Genomic DNA, 21,169 nt, shown 5'->3' with positions numbered 1-21,169 from the left:
CGCTGGGATTACAGGCTTGAGCCACCGTGCCCGGCCTGACCTGACTCTTGAAGGAGAAGTTTCCCAGGTAAACAATGGTAACTAGCTTACTGGCAGGAAAAACATATGTCTAAATGTAGAAGTGTAGGAAAAAAAGGAGTAGAATCATGGGAAGAGCGCTTCAATTGGTCACCAATATCTATAAATATTTATTTTTATAGAAAGCTCTAAAGTCATATAATTGGTTGAGGCTAGATTGATATTTAAGGTCCATCCAAGCCTTGGATCCTATGACTCTGATTATTTTGTTTTGTTTATTTATTTATTTTATTTTACTTTAAGTTTTGCATGTGCTGAACATGCAGGTTTGTTACATAGGTATACATGTGCCATGATGGTTTGCTGCACCTATCAACCCATCAACTAGGTTTTGTTGTTATCGTTGTTGTTGTTTGTTTGTTTTCTCTGAGACGGAGTCTCGCTCTGTCACTCAGGCTGGAGGGCACTGGCGCAATCTTGGCTCACTGCAGCCTTCACCTCCCAGGTTCAAGTGATTCTCCTGCCTCAGCCTCCCCAGTAGCTGGGATTACAAGCACCCGCCACCATGCCCAGCTAATTTTTGTATTTTTAGTAGAGACAGGGTTTCACTGGACAGTATTGGCCAGGCTGGTCTTGAACTCCCAACCTTGTGATCTGCCCACCTTGGCCCCCCAAAATGCTGGGATTACAGGCGTGAGTCACTGTGCCCAGCCATCATCTAGGTGTTAAGCCCCACTTGCATTAGGTATTTGTCCTAATACTGTCCCTCACAGGGTGACCCAGGCTGGCGTACAGTGGTATGATCATATTTCACTATAACCTCAAACTCTTAGACTCAAGCAATCCTGTCATGTCAGCCTCCTGAGTAGCTGAGACTACAATTGTGTGCCACCATGCCTGGCATGTGTGTATATATATACACACACATATATACACATACATATATGTACACACACACATATATACATACATATATACACATATACATATGTATGTACATATATACACACATGCACACACATATACATACATATATACACATATACGTATATGTGTATATATGTATGTATATATATGTGTGTGTACATATATGTATGTGTGTGTATATATATATGGTTTTTGTTTTTGTTTTTGTTTTTTTTGAGACAGACTCTTGCTCTGTCACCCAGGCTGCAGTGGTGTAACCTCGGCTCACTGCAACCTCAGCCTCCTGTGTTTAAGCAATCTTTTTTTTTTTTTTTTTTTTACAGTTTTAAGATTTAATAGAGTGAAAACAGAGCTCCCATACAAAGGGAGGGGACCCAAAGAGGGTTGCCATTGCCGGCTCGAATGCCTGGGTTTATATCCTGATCATTGTCCCTGCCGCTGTGCTCTTAGGCGATAGATGATTGGCTATTTCTTTACCTCCTGTTTTTGCCTAATTAGCATTTTAGTGAGCTCTGTTTACTACCTGATTGGTTAGGTGTGAGCTAAATTGCAAGCCCTGTGTTTAAAGGTGGATGCAGTCACCTTCCCAGTTAGGCTTAGGGATTCTTAGTCGGCCTAGGAAATCCAGCTAGTCCTGTCTCTCAGTACCCCCTCTCAACAGGAAAACCCAAGTGCTGTTGGGGAGGTTGGCCAACGACCGCTCTAACTGCTTCCTGCTGAACTGGGGTGTAGTAGGGGTTGTGCAGTTGAGATTTCCTTGGGAGGGGTGCCTTCAATGTCATTAACATCAGAGCATGGGCTAGCAGGCCAATCCAGGGGTCCATGGTAGGTCTTAGTCATAGACTGCATCTGGGGCTCCATTTGAAGAACCAATTGTAATTGTACAGCTTTGATTCTGGAAAAGACAAACTTAACAAGGAGGTTAAAGATACAGGGATTGAAATGTATGGCCTGTAGTGTAGGGGATTATTTCTTTGGCACACTTTACAGGCCCTGACTATCTGCTTGATAGTTTTGAAAAGGCCTGGTCCAGTAAATAATGATTTGGCCATCTGATGGGTGTTATCAATGCCTAAATGAAAGGTTTGGTGAAGGGTTTTAAGTAATTTCCATTGGTTAGCTGCAAGCAAACGTATTTTTCCTTCTTCGCTGGCTAGCCATCCTGAGGGGAGGAAACTATGTTCTCGTGAGGTTCCCCATTCTATTTCTTCTTTTGAGTACTGGGGCTTGGTTTCCCAGAGGGGATTACCCCATACTAGGGGTCTTTCTATAAGCATTTCTGATAGAGGGTCCTGCCTTGCAGCTCTTTTTGCTTCAATATCCACTTGATTCCCTTCTATTTCCCTTTCCTTTCCTTTCTGATGACCCTGGCAGTGTAAGACTGCCACCTCTTTAGGTTTCTGTACAGCCAATAATAATATCCTAATGGCTTCCTGATGTTTGATTGGTATTCCCTCGGAAGTTAGGAATTCCCTTTCCCTCCATATTGCTGCATGGGCATGGAGGGCTAGATAAGCATACTTAGAGTCTGTGTATATATTTACCCTTTTTCCTTCTCCTAATTCTAGTGCCCAAATGAGGGCTATTAGTTCTGCCAGCTGAGCACTAGTTCCTGGAGTGAGGGATTACTTTCAAGTATTCCATTATCACTGACCACTGCGTACCCACTTTTCGAAGTCCTTTTTCTACAAAGGAACTTCCATCAGTATACAAGTTGATGTCGGGATCAATCAAGGGAACCTCTAAAAGGTCCCCGTGAGTGGCATAGGTTTGAGCAATTACTTGATGACAGTTATGTTCTATCTTTTCTTCGTCTGGAAGAAATGTGGCTGGGTTAAGAGTTGCACCAAGTGCGCAGTCACAGCACTGGCCCTTCAAGTAATAGAGCCTGATATTTAAGTAAATGGTTGTCTGACAGCCACAAGTCTCCTTTAGCAGTGAGTAAGCCATTCACATCATGAGCTGTCCACACAGTAAGATCTCTTTCCTGTACTATTTTAACTGCTTTAGATACTAAGACTGCTACTGCTGCCACTGCCCGTAAACAATGAGGCTAACCCTGCACCACTACATCAGTTTTCCTACTCAGGTATGCCATGGGTTGCAAGCTCATCCCTCGGACCTGTGTAAGGACTCCTAGAGCTATTCCTGTTTTTTCCGTGACATATACGAAGTCTTGCCCTGTTGGCAAGCTTAACACAGGGGCTTGGGTTAGGGCCTTCTTCAGGGCCTGGAAAGCCGCTTCTGCTTCAGGTGTCCTTCTTACTAAATGGGTATTGGCTTTCTGAGTTTCTTTAATTAGTGTATATAATGGTCTGGCTATTTCGCCATACCTGGGAATCCATATTTGGCAGAAGCCTATTATCCAAGGAACCCTCTTAGTTGCTTTAGGGTTTTGGGATGAGGATAAGCCAGTATGGGCTGGATAGGTTCCTCACTGAGGACCCTGGTGCCTTTGGATAATTTTAGCCCTAAGTATTTAGGCTGCTGTGAGCAGAGCTGAGCCTTTGGTTTGGAAACCTTGTAGCCACAGGTAGCGAGGAAATTTAAGAGCGCTCGGGTGGCTTGATGGCACAAGGTTTCTGAACGGGATCCACATACTGAAGGATAAGAGTGTCCAGGTGTGAGAACTGGCTCAAGTCTTGGGCTAATGCCTGGACAAATAGATGGGTGCTATCACTGAACCCTTGGGGTAAAACAGTCCAGGTGAGTTGAGACATTGAGTTCAAAGGATCTTCAAAGGCAAACAAGAATTGAGAGTCAGGATGTACAGGGATGCAGAAAAAGGCATCCTTAAGGTCCAGGACTGTAAACCACTCTGCTTCCTCTGGTATTTGGGAAAGCAGAGTATAAGGGTTAGGTACAGCTGGGTATAGAGGGACAATGACCTCACTGATAATCCTGAGATCTTGCACTAACCTCCACTGTCTGTTAGGTTTCTGTACTCCTAAAATTGGAATATTGCACGGGCTATTGCATGGTTTTACTTGGGCTTTAAGTCCTTAACAATTTTTTGAGTCCTTGTTGGGCCTCGGGTCTAAGGGGGTACTGCCTTTGGTAGGGAAAGGAGGCAGAATCCTTTAGTTTAATGTGAACACAACGGGCATTTTTTGCTCGTCCATAGTGTCCTTCTGTTGCCCAGACTTCAGGATTAATTCCTTCCTCAAGCAGGGGACAACAAATGGGTGTTCCTTCTCCTCTGTTCAGGTGTATAATGGCCCCTGCTTTTACTAGAATGTCTCTCCCTAACAAGGGAGCGGGGCTTTCAGGCATAATTAGAAAAGCATGTGAAAAGAGTAAAGTTCCCCAGTCACAACTTAGTGGCTGGGAGAAGTATCTAGTGACTGGCTGTCCTAGGACCCCTCGGATAGCGACAGATCTGGAGGACAGTTGTCCGGGACAGGAGAGTAAGACTGAGAAGTCCGCACCAGTGTCCAGGAGATAGTTAACCTCCTGGCCCTCAATGGTTAAGCATACCTGGGGCTCTGTGAGGGTGATGGCATGGGCTGGCACTTGCCCTGGGCACCCTCAGTCCTGCTGGATCATCTGGTTAGTGGCTTCTGACTCAGAGGACCTTTGTCCCCTGGGGCAGTGGGCCTTCCAGTGATTCCCTTGACATAAGGGGCATGGATGAGGGGGCGGCTTATTTCAATGTGGGCAATCTTTTATAAAGTGTCCTTGTAGACTGCACTGGAAGCAAGCCCTATTAGGCATTCAATTTCCCTAGGCTTTCTGTGTTCCAGAGCCTCCGAAGTCCGCTTGCCTGAGGGCCATGACTAAAGCGGTGGCCTTTTTTTTCATCCTGTTTATCCAGTTCTGCCTGCTCCTCCTGATCTCTATTATAAGAAACCAAGGTTGCCAAGTTCAATAGGGTTTCTAAGTTTTTTGAAGTTTTTTCTAATGTCTGCAGCTGACTGAGTGATAAACCTATCCTTTAAGATTAGTTGGCCTTCAATAGTCAGGTGACAGAGAGGTATGCTTTCTCAATGCCTCCCTTAGTCTCTCCAGAAAGGCAGTGGGATTTTCTTCCCTTCCCTGTGTTATAGTGGACATCATTGAATAATTCACAGGCTTCTTCCTAGTTTTCCTTAGTCCTTCTAGCATGAAAGTTAGCAAATGTCTACGGCACCAATCTCCATGTTCTGATTCTGTGTCCCAGTGTGGGTCTACACTGGGAACTGCCTGCTGGCCTGTGGGGAATCGTTCTCTTTCCTCTGTTATCATCCTCTCATTGACCTGACTGAGATACCAGAGATCACCAAACTCTCAGGCTACAGTTATGGCGGCACTTCTCTCATTTGAGGTTAGTGTCTGATTTAGCAGTAACATTATATCTCTCCATGTCAGATCAAAGGATTGTCCTAACCCTTGTAAAACATCAATATGGCCATCACGGTTATCTGAGAATTTACCTAGGTCTATTTTAATTTGCTTCAAATCTGAGAGAGAAAAAGGTACGTGCACTCTGGCTGGGCCGAATTCTTCTCCTCCCACCGCTTGGAGGGGGCATAATTGGAGAATATTGGCACTCTTTGGTTCATTGTTTATCCCTTTGTCTATCTCCTTTTGGACTGTTTGGGTTGAAGGGGATTCCTTATTAGTTGGGGAAGGAGTTGGGGGGACGCCGGGTAGGGAGGTAGACTCTAAGGGCTTCCTATAGGGTATAAATCACACTTTTTACATAATTGTGAGTTGTCTCTTAATGAAAAGAAAGTTTGTACATATGGCACTTCACTCCATTTGCCTTCTTTTCTACAAAAGAGGTCTAGGTGTAAGATGGTGTTATAATTTATACTTCCTTCAGGAAGCCAGGTTTCTCCCCCTTGAAGAGGATATCGTGGCCAGGTGGTACTGCAGAAAAATATAAGTCATTTCCTTCTTAGTGTCTGAGAGTCAAATTGGTCCCAATTCTCCAGAATATATCTTAGGGTTGTTTTTGCCTTACGGGGAACATTTCCCATCACTTTGGAGGTCCCTTCATGGTCGCCAAATGTTACCGGGGGGGTCCTTGCTCCCAGAGCTCCCAAGATGGCGGTGGGCTGCTTCCAAGATGGTGGCAAGCCTTATGTTCTCTGACCTGGGGTTCTTGGCCTCACAGATTCCAAGGAATGGAATCTTGGGCCATGCTGTGAGTGTTATAGCTCTATTAGAAGCCATGGGTCACGGAAGAGAACCGTGGAACCCAGTGACTAGTGTTCAGCTCAGTTAGGACGAATCTAGGCACTTAGTCGTGCAGGAACAATGGCAAGCCTTTAGCCCAATTGGGAGCAGCAATGGGCACCTTGCTGGATCAGGAGCACAGCGGACACCCTGCTGGATCCAGAGGGATGGAAGTCAGCGGCAGGTCTGTGACGGCGGCAAACAGCAGTGGTGGACATGGAAGAGTGCAGCTGCAAGATTTAATAGAGTGAAAACAGAGCTCCCATACAAAGGGAGGGGACCCAAAGAGGGTAGTCTGTGTTTAACCAATTCTTGTGCCTCAGCCTCCTGAGTAGCTGGGATTACAGGCATGTGCCACTACGCCTGGCTAATTTTTGTAATTTTAGTAGAGACAGGGTTTCGCTATGTTGGCCAGGATGGTCTTGAACTCCTGGCCTCAAGAGATCCACCCACTTTTGGCCTCCCAAAGTGCTGGGATTGTAGGCATGAGCCACCACACCTGGCTGATTTTTTTATAGAGACAAAGTCTCACTATGTTGCTCAGGCTGGTCTCAAACTCCTGGCCTCAAGTGACCCTCCTGCCTCAGCCCTTCAAAGCACTGAGATTACAGGTGTGAGCCCCTCTGCCTACCCCTATAACTCTTTTTATTGCAGCTAATATGGTGGACTTGAATCTTACTAAGGGATTATATTTTAAAGTCGGCAATTATGGTAAAATTTGCAAATAGTTCAAATCCTTTAAGATGATCCCTTTTTTTTTTTTTTTTTTTTGCAACAGTTTCACTCTTGTCGCCTAGGCTGGACCAGGTCAGTGGTGTAATCTTGGCTCACTGCAACCTCTGCCTCCCATGTTCAAGCGATTCTCCTGCCTCAGCCTCCCGAGTAACTGGGATTACAGGTGCCTGCTACCACACCCAGCTAATTTTGGTATTTTTAGTAGATGTGGAGTTTCACCATGTTTGCCAGGCTGGTCTCGAACTCCTGACTTCAGGTGATATGCCCGCCTTGACCTCCCAAAGTGTTGGGATTACAGGCGTGAGCCACCGCTCCTGGCCAAGATGATCCCTTTAATGTTAGAACATAATGATTATTCTTGGGCCCGTCTCTATTGAAAATATAAAAATTAGTCAGGCGTGGTGGCACACACCTGTAATCCCAGCTACTCAGGAGGCTGAGGCAGGGAGAATCACTTGAACCCGGGAGGCGAAGGTTGCAGTGAGTTGAGATCAAGCCACTGCACTCCAGCCTGGGCAACAGAGCAAGACTCCATCTAAACAAATAAAAAATAAAAAAAAACCATAGTGGTTATTCTTGATTGAGAACCAGATTAATTAGTTGCCTTGCATTTAGGGTGTATATTATATGAAAAAATGCATACTGTAGTTCTAAACACTAGAAATACACTCAGTGAGTCAAAGGTTCATATTGGAAGCAGCAACTATGAAACTGACATAGAAGGAATAGTAGATACTTGTCTACTATCTCATGTACAATCCAGGGCATATGTTCCTTGAATAGAATGACTGAATTGCCAGGCACAGTGGCTCACACCTGTAATCTCAACATGTTGGGAGGCCAAGATAGGAGGATTGCTTGAGCCTAGGAGTTCAAGACAAGCCTGGGCAATAGAGAAAGACTGCGTTGCTACAGAAAGTTAAACAATTAGCCAGGCACAGGGGCATGCATCTGTATTCCCAGCTACTTGGGAGGCTGAGGTGGGAGGATCACTTGAGCCTGGGAGGTTGAGGCTGCAGTGAGCCCTGATGGCACCACTGCCCTCCAGCCTCAGTGACAGAGAGCAAGACCCTGTCTCAAAAACAAAAAAAGAATGACTGAATTACTCTATTTCCATAGTTCTTACTCTCTCCTTCTCTGGACCATATAGCTGAATCCCCAAAAGGTAAAGGCCCCTATAATATGGCTCCCTTATATATATTTTGCAAATTAGACATAGTGTCTAGTGTGGTTGAGTCCCCAATATTTATTCTACAGCTCATGATTTGCCTAAGTAGTCATGGTTTAGTTTAGTAATGGATTACTCAGCGTGATTACTTAGTGTGAAGGCCAAGTTGTTGTAATAGAAGTCTCAAAATTCAATAGCATAAAGAAGATAGAAGTGTCTTTCTCTGATAAATTATTGTGGCCAGTCCAAACTTGTGGGGGGTGGGAGAGATGTGAATAGCACAGGCTCATTTAGGGACCTAGGTTTTTTCCTTTTTATTGCTCTACCATCTCCTAGAACATTTGAATTGTAGGAACCAGTTGTAGGCATGGCAGGGCTCTAACTTGCAAGGAAGAGGAAAGAGAAGAAAAGCTCATGCCAAACCTAGATATGAAATCGTTTCTTCTGCTCACATTCCATTGAATTTTATATTAGTGACAGCACAGTCACATGACCACACTTAACTGCAAGAAGGACAGAAAACGGAGTGTGTAGCTTATCAGCTATGTGCCCCAGAAAATAGGCAGAACAGATTTTGAAAGAAAAACTAGTCATCTGCCATTATGAGATGGGAGGGTAAGTTAGCTAGCAGACTTTTGGAAAAGATTTCCATTGTCCTAAACTAATAAAGAAACACATATAATACTAGACCAAAAGTTTGTTGTTAATATTTTGATAATTCCACTTGTAAGAAACGTTTCCTCTATAATCTTACATATCTTCTTTTGTGTATTCTAAAACATTATTCTGAGAAGGGGACCATCGGCCTCAATAGACTGCCAGAGGGGCCTGTAGCACAAAAACAGGCCTCTGCCCTGGCAGAGGCAGCAAGATTATTTAAGAGCCTGTTAATTCAGACAAGCAATAATGAGAATGTGACTCAGGCAGCGTCCACAGGGGATAGATTCCAGAGATTCTTTAACCTTCACTCACAGAATCTGCTTTTATCAGCAATACAGCAAGATGATAGCATTGCTACTACCCATTTGTGCTCACTTAATTTTGGCAGAAGGAAATACTTCTTTGGAAGTGTAGTTTAGGAATGTTTTCTTTTTAAAGTTAACATGAAATAGGGAGAAACGTTCAAGACAGATAGGATGCCATCTTGTTGCTTAGCTGGCATAATGGATATTAGCTGGACATTTTCCCACAATTAATAGCTTCCCCCACAGAAAAAACAGTAAGCTTTCACCACCTTAGGTCGTGTGACAGAAAGCCTCTTAAAGTAGAGGAACAGAATCAGACACTCAATAGGAACAAGAGCCTTAGTCATTTGCCCTGAGGGATTGGAAGCGGCACAGGAATTGCTAGTGGCAGGTTGAGGATGCCTCAATAACAGTCTCATGCTCCAATCCCAGGCCTCTGCACAAAATTGTGAGTAATCACTGCCAATGCGTGGATCCACAGGCCTTTGCAGAGTTATCTTTCATTGCTTTGTACATGACACTGTGAGCCTTCAGTAAAGCAGCAGCAGCCCAATTCATCACTTGAGTTCCATTGATCCAGCCACTCCAATGGGCTATGGCTGTCTCTAATCTAATCTCCAGAGGATTATGGGTTTGCAGTCTCCTATGACCTTACACTTGGATTTCCAGCAGTCAGTGGCCTTGTTTCATTTTACTAGAATGTGAGCTCTGGGTGAGAGAGCGAGACTCCATCTAAAAAAAAAATTAAATAAATAAAACTGCACATGTAAATATGTAAGACATTATTATTACAGGATTTAATGAAAACTCATATTCATCCTCCCCATACGTTTCTTTTTTTTTTTTTTTTTTTTTGAGACAGAGTTTCGCTCTTGTCGCCCAGCTGGAATGTAGTGACACAATCTCAGCTCACTGCAACCTCCACCTTCTGGGTTCAAGCAATTCTCCTGCCTCAGCCTCCTGAGTAGCTGGAATTACAGGCACACACCACCACATCTGGCTAATTTTTGTATTTTTAGTAGAGACAGGGTTTCACCATGTTAGCCAGGCTGGTCTTGAACTGACCTCAGGTAATCCGCCCTCCTTGGCCTCCCAAAGTGCTGGGATTAGAGGCGTAAAAGCCACTGTGCCTGGTCCCCATACCTTTCATAAATATATCAATTTTAGTCCTATCTCCATGATGCATCGTCTTCCTGAACTGGAAAACCCTTCTTTGGCCCATTTGTTATCTCTGAGAATTTCAACAGCTCTTTTCCTATACCATCACTACCATTAGAATGTACCCCTTCTACAACCACTGCTTCAAGGCCTATTCATGTTCATACTTCGAGACCCAGTCAAAACAGCATGTCTTCGATGACAGTTTCCCATTTGGGTTTATTCACTCTGTCTTCTGAGATCCTCAACTCCATTTCTTCTCATCCTACTATAAATATTTGCACATTTTCACTAACCTTACCTGAATGAAACTCCATGAAACGTTTGGTTCATCTCAGTATTTCTACTGCTTAGAAATACTGAGACACGGTACAGAGTTAAGTTCTCAGTAAATGCTGGATGAATGAATGAAAGGACAGAGGTATATGGGTCAGGAAAGGAATGCTTTGTCTCTGAGAGCTTCAGTGCTAAAAGCATTGTCCTTGTGCAGATACCTAACAGGCGGAGACCGGTAGGTTGGGCTGGTAGTTCCCAAACTCTAACTCCCATATCCCCTCTGCTGACGTAGAGGTAGTTCAAGAAGTCACCATCCTTTAATGCTCAATTCATCTTTGTTAAACACTTCACTTTAAATATGCCTGGAAGACTGGGAAGACTTTTCAGAGTGATAGGTAGATTTTAAAGCGTAAAAAGAAGTTTCCTGGAGTTAGCTGGGAAGGTTAGGAAGTTCAGAAAAAAGTAACAATATAGAGATTCTTAGGAAATTTTTCTAAAGTCAAAATTTTAGCATGCTATGCAAGTGCTTTCTTTTCCCACCTCAACTGTCACTCTACATACAAGTTGTACTGAATTAACTGTTCTTCTAGTCTTTTTCTTTCCTCTGAGTCTTTTTTTTTTTTTTTTGGAGACAGAGTCTCACTCTGTTGCCCAGGCTGGAGTGCAGTGGCAAGATCTCAGCTCACTGCAACCTCTGCCTCCCAGGTTCAAGTGATTCTCCTGCCTCAGCCTCCCGAATAGCTGGGACTGCAGGCACGTGCCACCACGCCCAGCTAATTTTTGTATTTTTAGTTGAGACGGGGTTTCACCATATTGACCAGGCTGGTCTCAAACTACAGACCTCAGGTGGTCTGCCCACCTCAGCCTCCCAAAGTGTTAGGATTACAGGCATGAGCCACCATACCTAGCCACCTTTTTTTTTTTTTTAATGTACAGTCCAGAGGTTTTTTTTTTTTTACACAAATTATGGCATGAATTCACAGGGAATAGGCTCCAGCAACTCAGGCTTCTTCCCATTGGTTCTTACACAGTGTGCTTCTCTGGGCGGGGCAGGCTGGTGTTTCATTTGAACCCAGGTACCTTTCTCTCTGGCTTCCTTCTTTTACTGAACATTTTCCTTCATGCATTTCAGGAAGCTATATTGGCTCTTAGAGTGCTTAATGTGCTCAATAGGCACATTAGTTCTCTTGGCAAGAAAATGGCCCGTAACTTACTAGTTTACAGCAATGCCAACAGCATGTTGGGTAATAGTGTAGATTCTTCCAGTTTTGCCATGGTAACATTTGTGGGACATTCCTTTTTGAACAGTATACCCATTCCCTTGATGTCTACAATATCACCTGTCTTATAGATTCACACGTACCATGTGGCCAAAGGAAAAACTCCATATTTTCTAAAAGGCCTAGAGGACATATATTGGGGGCATCTCCTCTTTCCCTTTGTATTTGTCATTTTGGCAAATTACTGGAAGATGGTTGTTCCAGCCAAAAGGTCCTGAGCCTTTTTAAATGCTTTTTCCTATACTTGGAATGCCTTGTTTCCCTGATTTCCTTGATTTATCTCTTTTTTCTTGTTTTTTTTTGAGACAGGGTCTCACTCTGTTGCCCAGGATGGAGTGCAGTGGTGCAGTCATGGCTCACTGCAGCCTTGACCTCCCAGGTTCAAGCAATCCTCCCAGCTCAGCTCTCCTGAGTAGCTGGGACTACAGGCCTAAGTCACCATACCCAGCTAATTTTTTATTTTTTGTAGAGACAGGGTCTCCCTATGTTGCCCAGGCTGGTCTTGAACTCCTAGATTCAAGGGATCCTACCTCGTCAGCCTCCCTAAGTGCCTTAAAGAGCCTATGAGTGATGCTTGGCACAAAGTGAACCTCAGTAGACATTTCTTGAATGAATGAATCCCACAAGAATGCCTATTGCAATGAAAGATTGACAGCAGGTAACTGTCTACTTTCTCTTTCCACATCCAGCATTCTCCTGGTGTGCAGCCTGCAGATGTGAAGGAAGTTGTTGAGAAGGGTGTACAGACTCTTGTGATTGGCCGAGGGATGAGTGAGGCCTTGAAGGTAGGTGTTGGTATGCACAGCATTCCTGAGGACAGGTGGGGATCTCTTGGACCTTTGTCTTACAGATTTGTCCTTCTTGGGAGGTCATCTTTATATATCATGTACCCTCGTTTTGCTGACCCAGGATAGCAATGGCTGCATACATTCCTCTGCCTCATCAGCGTTGGGCTCTCCGGTCTACCTAACCCTGAGACAGTGTCATTTCAACTATTTCTCAGAATCTCTCAAGTTCTACAAGGATCACTATTTGGTTCTTTACATTTTAATAATACTTTCTATCCTCATAGTATATTTTATAGTACTTCTAATTTTCTTTTCTTGGACACATTTATGTTTTTCCCCTCTTCAGAAAAAAATGTAATTTTATTTTTCTTTTTTAAAAAATATAGATGGGGTCTCACTATTGTTGCCCAGGCTGGTCTTGAGCTCCTGAACTCAAATGATCTCCTGCCTTGGCCTCCCAAAGTGCTAGGATTACAAATGTGAGCTACCATGCCTGGCCTATTTTTTAATTTTCTTTTTTTTTTCTTTTTTTTTTTTGAGATGGAGTCTTGCTCTGTCACCCAGGCTGAGTGCAGTGGTGCCATCTTGGCTCACTGTAAGCTCTGCCTCCCAGGTTCACCCCATTCTCCTGCCTCAGCCTCCCGAGTAGCTGGGACTACAGGCACCTGCCACTGCGGCCGGTTAACTTTTTTTAGTTTTAGTAGAGACGGGGTTTCACTGTGTTAGCCAGGATGGTCTTGATCTCCTGACCTTGTGATCCACCCATCTCAGCCTCCCAAAGTGCTGGGATTACAGGTGTGAGCCACCACACCTGGCTTATTTTTTAATTTTCTTATAGAAATAATACATGCTCATTGCAAAATATTTAAAAATTCAATGCAGAAATGTAGAAGTAAAAAGGTGAGATATTCCCTTCCCCGTCTTCACATTTGGTGTATATTTCTCCAGTCTTCTCTGAATGCATCTGCAAATATATACACACTTACACATATAGATATACGTTTATATACTTATAACCATTTTACATAAATATGTATTCTGTAACTTTTTCCCCCACTTATATTACTATATTTTGTATAGTCTTCCACATAGAGGCCTACCTTATTCTTTCCTTTATAGATGTCCTACAGTCCTGTTCCCTACTGATGAAGGTGCCCCTTATATCTATGGCTTTATGTATATAAGGCACTTTCATCAGTAGAGTTCAAGCAATCCTCCTACCTCAGCCTCCTGAAGTGCTGGAATTAAAGGCTTGAGCCACCATGCCCGGCCTGTTTATATTTTAAAAATTTAAACGTTTTTTTTTCACCAATACAATAATTCCTATCTGATAGGTTACTTTTATAAATCTCAAATATATAGAAAATATAGGGCATATTAAAAAATATTTCACGAGTTCTTTCTGAGGCAGAGTCTAATTAAAATCTATTTTTAAAAAATATTCAGGACAAGCCAGAGTTGAGAAAATATCATCTAATAATAGGTGTCACTATTAAGAACATCTTTTATAGAAATTCATTTACAAATATTTATTAAGCATTTTCTATGGGTAAAGCACTATTCTAGGCACTGGGGATGGTGCAATAAACAAGACAAACAAGGTTCATGCCCCTCGTGGATAATAAAAAACTAGACAACTTCAGATAATAATAAACAGTGAAGAAAATGGTGACTTATGCGGGGCTACTATGGGGTGAACAAGAAAGGCCTTTCTGAGAAAACTTTTGAGCTGCAGTGTACATACATGAGTCAATTTCATCCTCACACCAACCCGGTGATGTAAGCACTATTATACCTATTTTACAAGTGAAGAAATTGGGGCTGGGAGACTTTAAAGAGCTAGCCTAACATTTCTTAGTATGCAGCAAAGAAGACATTTAGACTCAGTTTAGACTAACTCAAACATTTAACATTTATGGAGCTTGCACACCAAGGTAGATGTTTCACATACCCTTAGCTCAGCTAGTTGTCATACCAACCCTGGGAGCTAGGTGTTAATATCCATAATTTACAGACATGAAAACAAAGACTCAGAGAATTTAATTTACTTACCCAAGGTTACAGTGCTAGTAAGGATGTAAATCCAAGGCTAACTGCAAATTCCATGTTCTTTCATTTCCATTCACTTGAGCTTTATGCTTGGGTATTATGATACCTCTGTCAAAGAGGGCTTTTTGACTCATTGGGGCTCCCTGCCCAATTTTGAACTGGTGATACACTGAGTGATTGTGAAGTGGTGATTGTCAACATCTAATTCTGTAGAGTACACCTGCCTCATGGCAGTAAAGGAAACCCTGGGGGGCCTTTCCCCTACTTAACTCATCTCTTTTCCACCTTCCCAGGTGCCTTCATCAACTGTGGAGTACCTCAAGAAACATGGCATTGATGTGCGGGTCCTCCAGACAGAGCAGGCAGTGAAGGAGTATAATGCCTTGGTTGCCCAAGGGGTCAGGGTGGGAGGTGTCTTCCATTCCACCTGCTGATGGAGCCTTGAGAGGAGAATAAATCACTAAGTACCTATGCCTGTGACTGTCACTCACCATTCTCCAAACCAGCCTCCCCTAAGCATTTTTGGACACCTGCTCATGCCAGGTCCTGTGCTAGGCTCTTGGGATGCAAGGGATGACCAAGACAAGGTCCCTGTCCTTGAGGGTGTTAAAAGAAAAAAAAAAAGGAGACAGAAGTTTAATAATGTAGTGAATGAACTGAGGGAACATTTGAGTAACAGGAACAGTAGGAGTATGCCCTGGGAGTTGGGTTCTAGACAGGCTGTTCTACTAACCAACCCTGAGACTGGAGCCAGATCGTTCTCTCTGCACTTCGAATTTCAACTATAGGCCAGGTGCCATGGCTCACACCTGTAATCCAAACACTTTGGGAGGCTGAGGTGGGCGGATCACTTGAGGTCAGGAGTTCAACCCCAGCCTAGCCAACGTGGTGAAACCCATCTCTGTTAAAACTACAAAAATTGGCCAGGCACAGTGGCTCAGGCCTGTAACCCCAGCACTTTGGGAGGCTGAGACAGGAGGATCACGAGGTCAGGAGATTGAGACCATCCTGGCTAACATGGTGAAACCCCGTCTCTACTAAAAATACAAAAAAAAAAAAAAATTAGCCAGGCATGGTGGCGGGCGCCTGTAGTCCCAGCTACACGGGAGGCTGAGACAGGAGAACAGCGTGAACCCGGGGGGCGGAGCTTGCAGTGAGCCGAGATCCTGCCGCTACTCCAGCCTGGGCGACAGAGCGAGACTCCGTCTCAAAAAAAAAGAACTACAAAAATTAGCTGGACGTGGTGTCACGAGCCTGTAGTCCCAGCTACCTGGGAGGCTAAGGCAGCAGGAGGATCACTTGAACCCGGGAGGAATAGGTTGCGGTGAGGCGAGATGGCACCACTGCACTCCAGCCTGGGTGACAGTGAGAGACTCTGTTTAAAAAAAAAAATTCAACTATAAAATGTTGGGGCTGGACTAGATGCCCTTTAAAGGTTCCTACTGGCTCAGATAGTCTTTGTTCTACTAAATACCCAGATGGCCTTTGTGAAGCCTTAGAATAGACTGAGAGAATTACAAGTTATCAGCATCACCTTATTTTTAATTTTTCTTTCTTTTTAAAGAACTATGGGCTTTGGTGTCAAATAGCCTTGACTTTGAACTGCAACTCACTGCCACTCACTGATTGGGCATTTGCCTAATTGCTTAGTTTCACTGTTCTCATATGTAAGATCAGGATAACATTATCAGTACCTGGAGTCACTGTAGGTATTAAATGAGGCAATTCATAGAAAGTATTAACTCACTGCATGGCATTTAGTAAGGACTCAATACATTAAACCACTGTTGTCCTTATCTTTCTACTAATGGGGATACTGTGTAAAGCCAACTAGTTTCATTTTATGTCTTAATATAGCAGCTTATTATTTCAAAGAGTCATAGAATGTTGGAGCCCAAAGGAACTATCTCACTCATTTATTCAGTAATCCTCTTTCATATCCATTTGTGGACAGCCTATTACTAATTTTCTTATGACCAGTTGTTGTTGGGCCCTGGGGGAATAAGGATGAATGTTACAATTCCTGCCCTTAGGAATTATGTTGTATGAGAGAAAGACAAACAAGTAAACAATAATGATACAATGCTAATATTATAATAGTTACTACGTCCAGTAGTAGCACAAAGAAAAGACTAATTTATCCTACTAGGATGGAAGGAAAATTAGGGAAGACATCACTAAGGAGATGACATTTAAGCTGAGTCTTAAAAAATGGAAGGTTCATTAATTCACTGAAAAAACATTTACTTGGCAGCTCTTTTAACTAGACATTTACTAGGTATGGTATTTATCACAGCCATAACTAAATAAAATCGCTTCACCCCAGCCATCACTGGAGCAGCAGCAGTGGAAAGATGATTTTTGCTTCACATGATCCTGCCACCTGACTACATAGTTAGGCTTCTTACCTACAGGGACCAATCCATAGACTGGACAGCAACTTAAGATGTGGCTTGGCAAGAAAAGCTGAAACAGTATGGAAAGTGAAGAGATTTATTTTTTTCCAAGTTCACCAAGTAAGTGGCAGACATAGGATTAGAACCCAGCACTGTGTCTTGATCATTTTATGGCATACACCTCCTTGCTCCCTAGAGGCAGACGGGAGTGAGTGCTTCACAGACCCGACACCCAGCGTTGAAGTCTTGGAAGGATCTGCTTGGTACCCTTTCCACAGCCCTTTCACTTGTCAGGTGGCAGATCCTTCTAGATCTGTTTCCTCGGCTCATAAAGCCAGCCCTCTGTATAGCTAAGAGGGATGTTTGATAAAATTCAGACTGTTTCGCTAGTGATGCAGTCTTTTTTTTTTTTTTTTTTTTTGTCAAATGTAAAGTGAGACAGCTCCAATGGGTGTTGAATTCAGTGTGGGTGTAATCATTGTTCCTAAGTGAGTTGTCTCCAATTAAAGAGAACTTAGTGTAAACTTCTTAGAGACAGAAGTATCTGTCAGTGACATTATTAAACTTTTAAGAAAACCTGCTAATACATAGCCTCTACCTTTGAACCTGGTGCACATGGTCAATGATGGAAATATGTAGAGCTTGAAGGGAAGCTGTTTCTTCACATAACTATACTTAGTACTGTGTCTTAATCATTAAAGCATCTCAGTTAGTTTGTAGTTAGCACAGCCCTCAAGCTGCCCACAGGTCATTTCTTCTAACCTGAGTGGTTAAGACAAGAAGTTGGCCGGGTGCAGTGGCTCACGCCTGTAATCCCAGCACTTTGGGAGGCCAAGGTGGGTGGATCACCTGAGGTCAGCAGTTTGAGACCAGCCTGGCCAACATGGTGAAATCCCATCTCTACTAAAAATACAAAAATTAGCTGGGCACGATGGCACGTGCCTGTAATCTCAGCTAGTCTACTCGGGAGGCTGAGGCAGGAGAATCGTCGGAACCAGGGAGGCAGAGCCTGCTGTGAGCTGAGATCGCGCCACTGCACTCCAGCCTGGGCAACAGAGCAAGACTCCGTCTCAAAAAAAAAAAAGACAAGAAGTTGGCCATGGCTAGGTGTGTACCTTTCTTCTCCATAATTGTGTTTGCTGAGTTCAATCATCTCAAAGCAAATATAAAATCCTTTCAGAAACTTGAATCTTTTTTTGCAGCATGCCATGGTACCGCTACCTTTGCTCTGGATTCACAGAATCATTCTTTCCTTGCCGGATATGTGCCAGGAGTTGTGCTGGGGATACAGCACAGACATTCTTACGGTCCAGGTACAGATCAGTTGGAAGAAATAAAACATGTAAACATACAGTGAGGATGTAGAAGTTGCAAACTGGCAAAAATCTACCTGGAGACATGTTTTGTTTGTCTCAGTAATTTTAACATTTACTGTAGTTACCAAGGTTTTTTAACTTTCATGAAAATGAAGATTTCTGGCTGTTTTGGAAGAATGGGAAGAACTGACACCACTAGGCCACATTTGTAAATGAAAATAACTTGAGTGGAATGGAATAGAGAATGTACTTGTCTGATTGCCTTCTCCAACAGAGAATGTGCTCTCTGATTCTTCAATTGCTGTTATATTCTAGGCCACTTTATTCCTTTACTTTTCCTGCCTACCTTTCTTAAGGGGTTTGCATTTGTGAACCTGCAATGCAGTATTAATAAATACTATACTATGTGTGAAGAATATCGTATAGGAGGCTGTGGGAACATAGAGGAAATGTTCCAAGCCCGTAAGAGACACAGATATGTCCTAGAACGAGGCCCAGTCCTGAAGAATGGAAGGAAAGGAGCTATAGGAGACAGTCTGAGGAGCACATTCCCAGGCTCAGCAGGTCCAAAGGCCTAGAGGTGAGAGAAGGACACTACAGGTAATTCTGTTCAGCTGGAGTAGTACAGAGACAGTTTGGGACAGGGAGTATGAGGCTGGAGATGAAGCAGAGGCATGAAGAGCCTTCAAGATAGGAGTTTTGACTTTTTCCTGGGATGAGTAGTGATCCACTGAAAGGGCCTGATCTGGTCAGATGAGCTCATCACTTTAGGAGGGCTGATGGTGGCTCCATCAATATAGAAACAGTGTAAGAAGAGGACTAAGAAACACGAAGGAAGAGGAATCTAAAGGACTTGATGGCTACTTCTGTATGAGGGATGAGGAAGGAATCCAATGTGACAAACAGGTTTCTGGCTCTGACTGCTGGGTTCATGCTAGACCACTCACTAAGAACAGACCCCTGTGATGCCAGTCACCTGGGGAAGAAACAGGAGGCCTGGGTTCTAGCCTTAGCTTCACCACTAACTCAGTCTCTCTGGGCCTGCGTATTCATTTGCAAATGAAGGTGCCACACTGAAATGCTCTTTATGCCCCCTTCCAAGCCTTTATAAAAAGGTCTTTTTATTTTTTCACTTCAGCGGAAAAGTACAGAACCAGAGAAAACCTAAAATTCTCATATTCCCCAGAAAGTAAAAATTCAGGGTAAAAGCAATTTAAAAAGTTGAGTCCAACCCCGATATGATACTTGAATTCCTTAGCAACAAATTTTTCAGGAGCTTGTTCAACCTTTGCTCAAACTCATCTAGCCTGGAGAATTCCATATCCCCTAGTGCAGCCCGTTCAATTCTTATACAGCTTTTAAAAATGTATTCTGATACTAAGCCAAAACCTATCCCTTAGTGCTTGTCTACCTTTGATGGAAAAAGTACTACATTTTACATTTTTAAGACAGGATCAAGTCCTGGCTTTGTCTCTTAGACACTATCTCAAAGCCTCTGTTTCCTTACATGGAAAATGAGGGCTAACTTGGAGGATTTTTTTATAAAAGGGGTACTTATCTGAAAAATATCCAGCATATTCTTCCCTTAGAAGGCTTTCTATAATTATAGCACGATGGGCTCAGGCAGCAGCCATGGTTCTTCATGTTTTTGTCTAGGCTCCAACCCAGCAAATGCCATCAGATGTTCATGTCGGGGCTGTGGTAGAATTCCACCTGGCTACAGCTTCATGGCACATCCTTGAGAGATGCAAAACAGGTAAGCACACTAGAAAAGTCAGCTCCCTGGAGTTAGTCATTCTTCCCCTAGTCCCTCTTTAGCACTCATGACCTTGTGGAAATAGACGGCCTAGAAATAGACTGCCGGATCTGTCATTGATTAATTGTATGACCTAGGACAGTTTACTTATTTCTGTCGACTTCAGCTGCCTTGTTTATAAAATGAAGACAACAGTACCTAGAGAGTTAATTAATTAAAGAGCTTACAAAACTGCCAGGTACACCAAAGGACCTTAAACCAAAAGTTAAAACATGCTTGAATTTAAATTCCAGCTCCACCTCTGAGTAATTGTATTATCTTGCTATTATTTTTATAAGCTTGCCAAGTGGCAAATACAATCAAGACTGGCTGCAGGTTCAGATTCTACCAATCGTTATTTAATCCGTCCTATTCAACCACCATTGAGGTCCAATTATCTCTGTTTCACAGATGAGGAAACAGAGGCAGAAAGAGCTTTTTCCCATATACTTCCCCTGAGGTGATATAGCGTAGGCCTTTGGGATCTTCTCGGATTTGAATGAATACAGGCTTTATTACTTACTGTATAGTTGTCCCACCAGTGACTTAAGTCTCTGAGCCTCATTTGGCTATTGTTAAGATTAAATGACAGGTGAAGTACATAGCACAGGCGGTAACAAAGAGTAACCTCTCTGGAGCACTGACTGTTATTGTATCACACCTGCAATGTTTTTTTTTAAAAAAAAACAGATGGGGTCTTGCTATGTTGCCCAGGCTGGCCTTGAACTCCTGGGCTCAAGTAATCCTCCTGCCTCCCATAATCCCAAAGTGCTGGGATTATAGGCATGAGCCACAGCCCCCAGCCTCACACCTAAAACTTTAACTCACATGCAGCATCAACTCGTGAGAGATGCTGCAGTAAATGACTTTATTTCTTGCACTGGTTCCCTATTTCCCATAATCCTGATTTCTTTTCTAAAATATAGCTCTTCTATATTATTTATTTAAAGCCATAGAGGTCCTAAGAATAATGGCAGGCAAGATCAAGAATTTCCCTCAAAGCCAGGCACAGTGGCTCACGCCTGTAATCCCAGCACTTTGGGAGACCAAGGTGGGCAGATCACTAGGTCAGGAGATCAAGACCATCCTGGCTAACACGGTGAAACCCCGTCTCTACTAAAAATACAAAAAATTAGCC

At 43.2% G+C, this 21,169-nt stretch overlaps 1 protein-coding gene across 4 annotated transcripts in view; it reads left to right on the top strand.

Moving 5' to 3' along the window:
* Window positions 1-15,004, top strand: part of AAMDC (adipogenesis associated, Mth938 domain containing) — a 59,821-nt gene extending 44,817 nt beyond the window's left edge. For all 4 annotated transcript variants that reach the window (XM_011938929.1, XM_011938928.1, XM_011938930.1 and 1 more), the window contains exons 3-4: window positions 12,377-12,472; window positions 14,818-15,004. In XM_011938929.1, coding sequence (XP_011794319.1) covers window positions 12,377-12,472; window positions 14,818-14,958 — 237 coding nt within the window. In that variant the 3' untranslated portion in view covers window positions 14,959-15,004. The remainder of the gene's footprint in view (window positions 1-12,376; window positions 12,473-14,817) is intronic.
* Window positions 15,005-21,169: the final 6,165 nt, after the last annotated feature.

The sequence above is a fragment of the Colobus angolensis genome, unplaced genomic scaffold (assembly GCF_000951035.1).
Source record: "Colobus angolensis palliatus isolate OR3802 unplaced genomic scaffold, Cang.pa_1.0 Scaffold179, whole genome shotgun sequence".
In the NCBI taxonomy this organism is placed as follows: domain Eukaryota; kingdom Metazoa; phylum Chordata; class Mammalia; order Primates; family Cercopithecidae; genus Colobus; species Colobus angolensis.
Note: the sequence above shows the minus strand (reverse complement) of the source record. Positions and strands in the feature narration are given on the sequence as shown.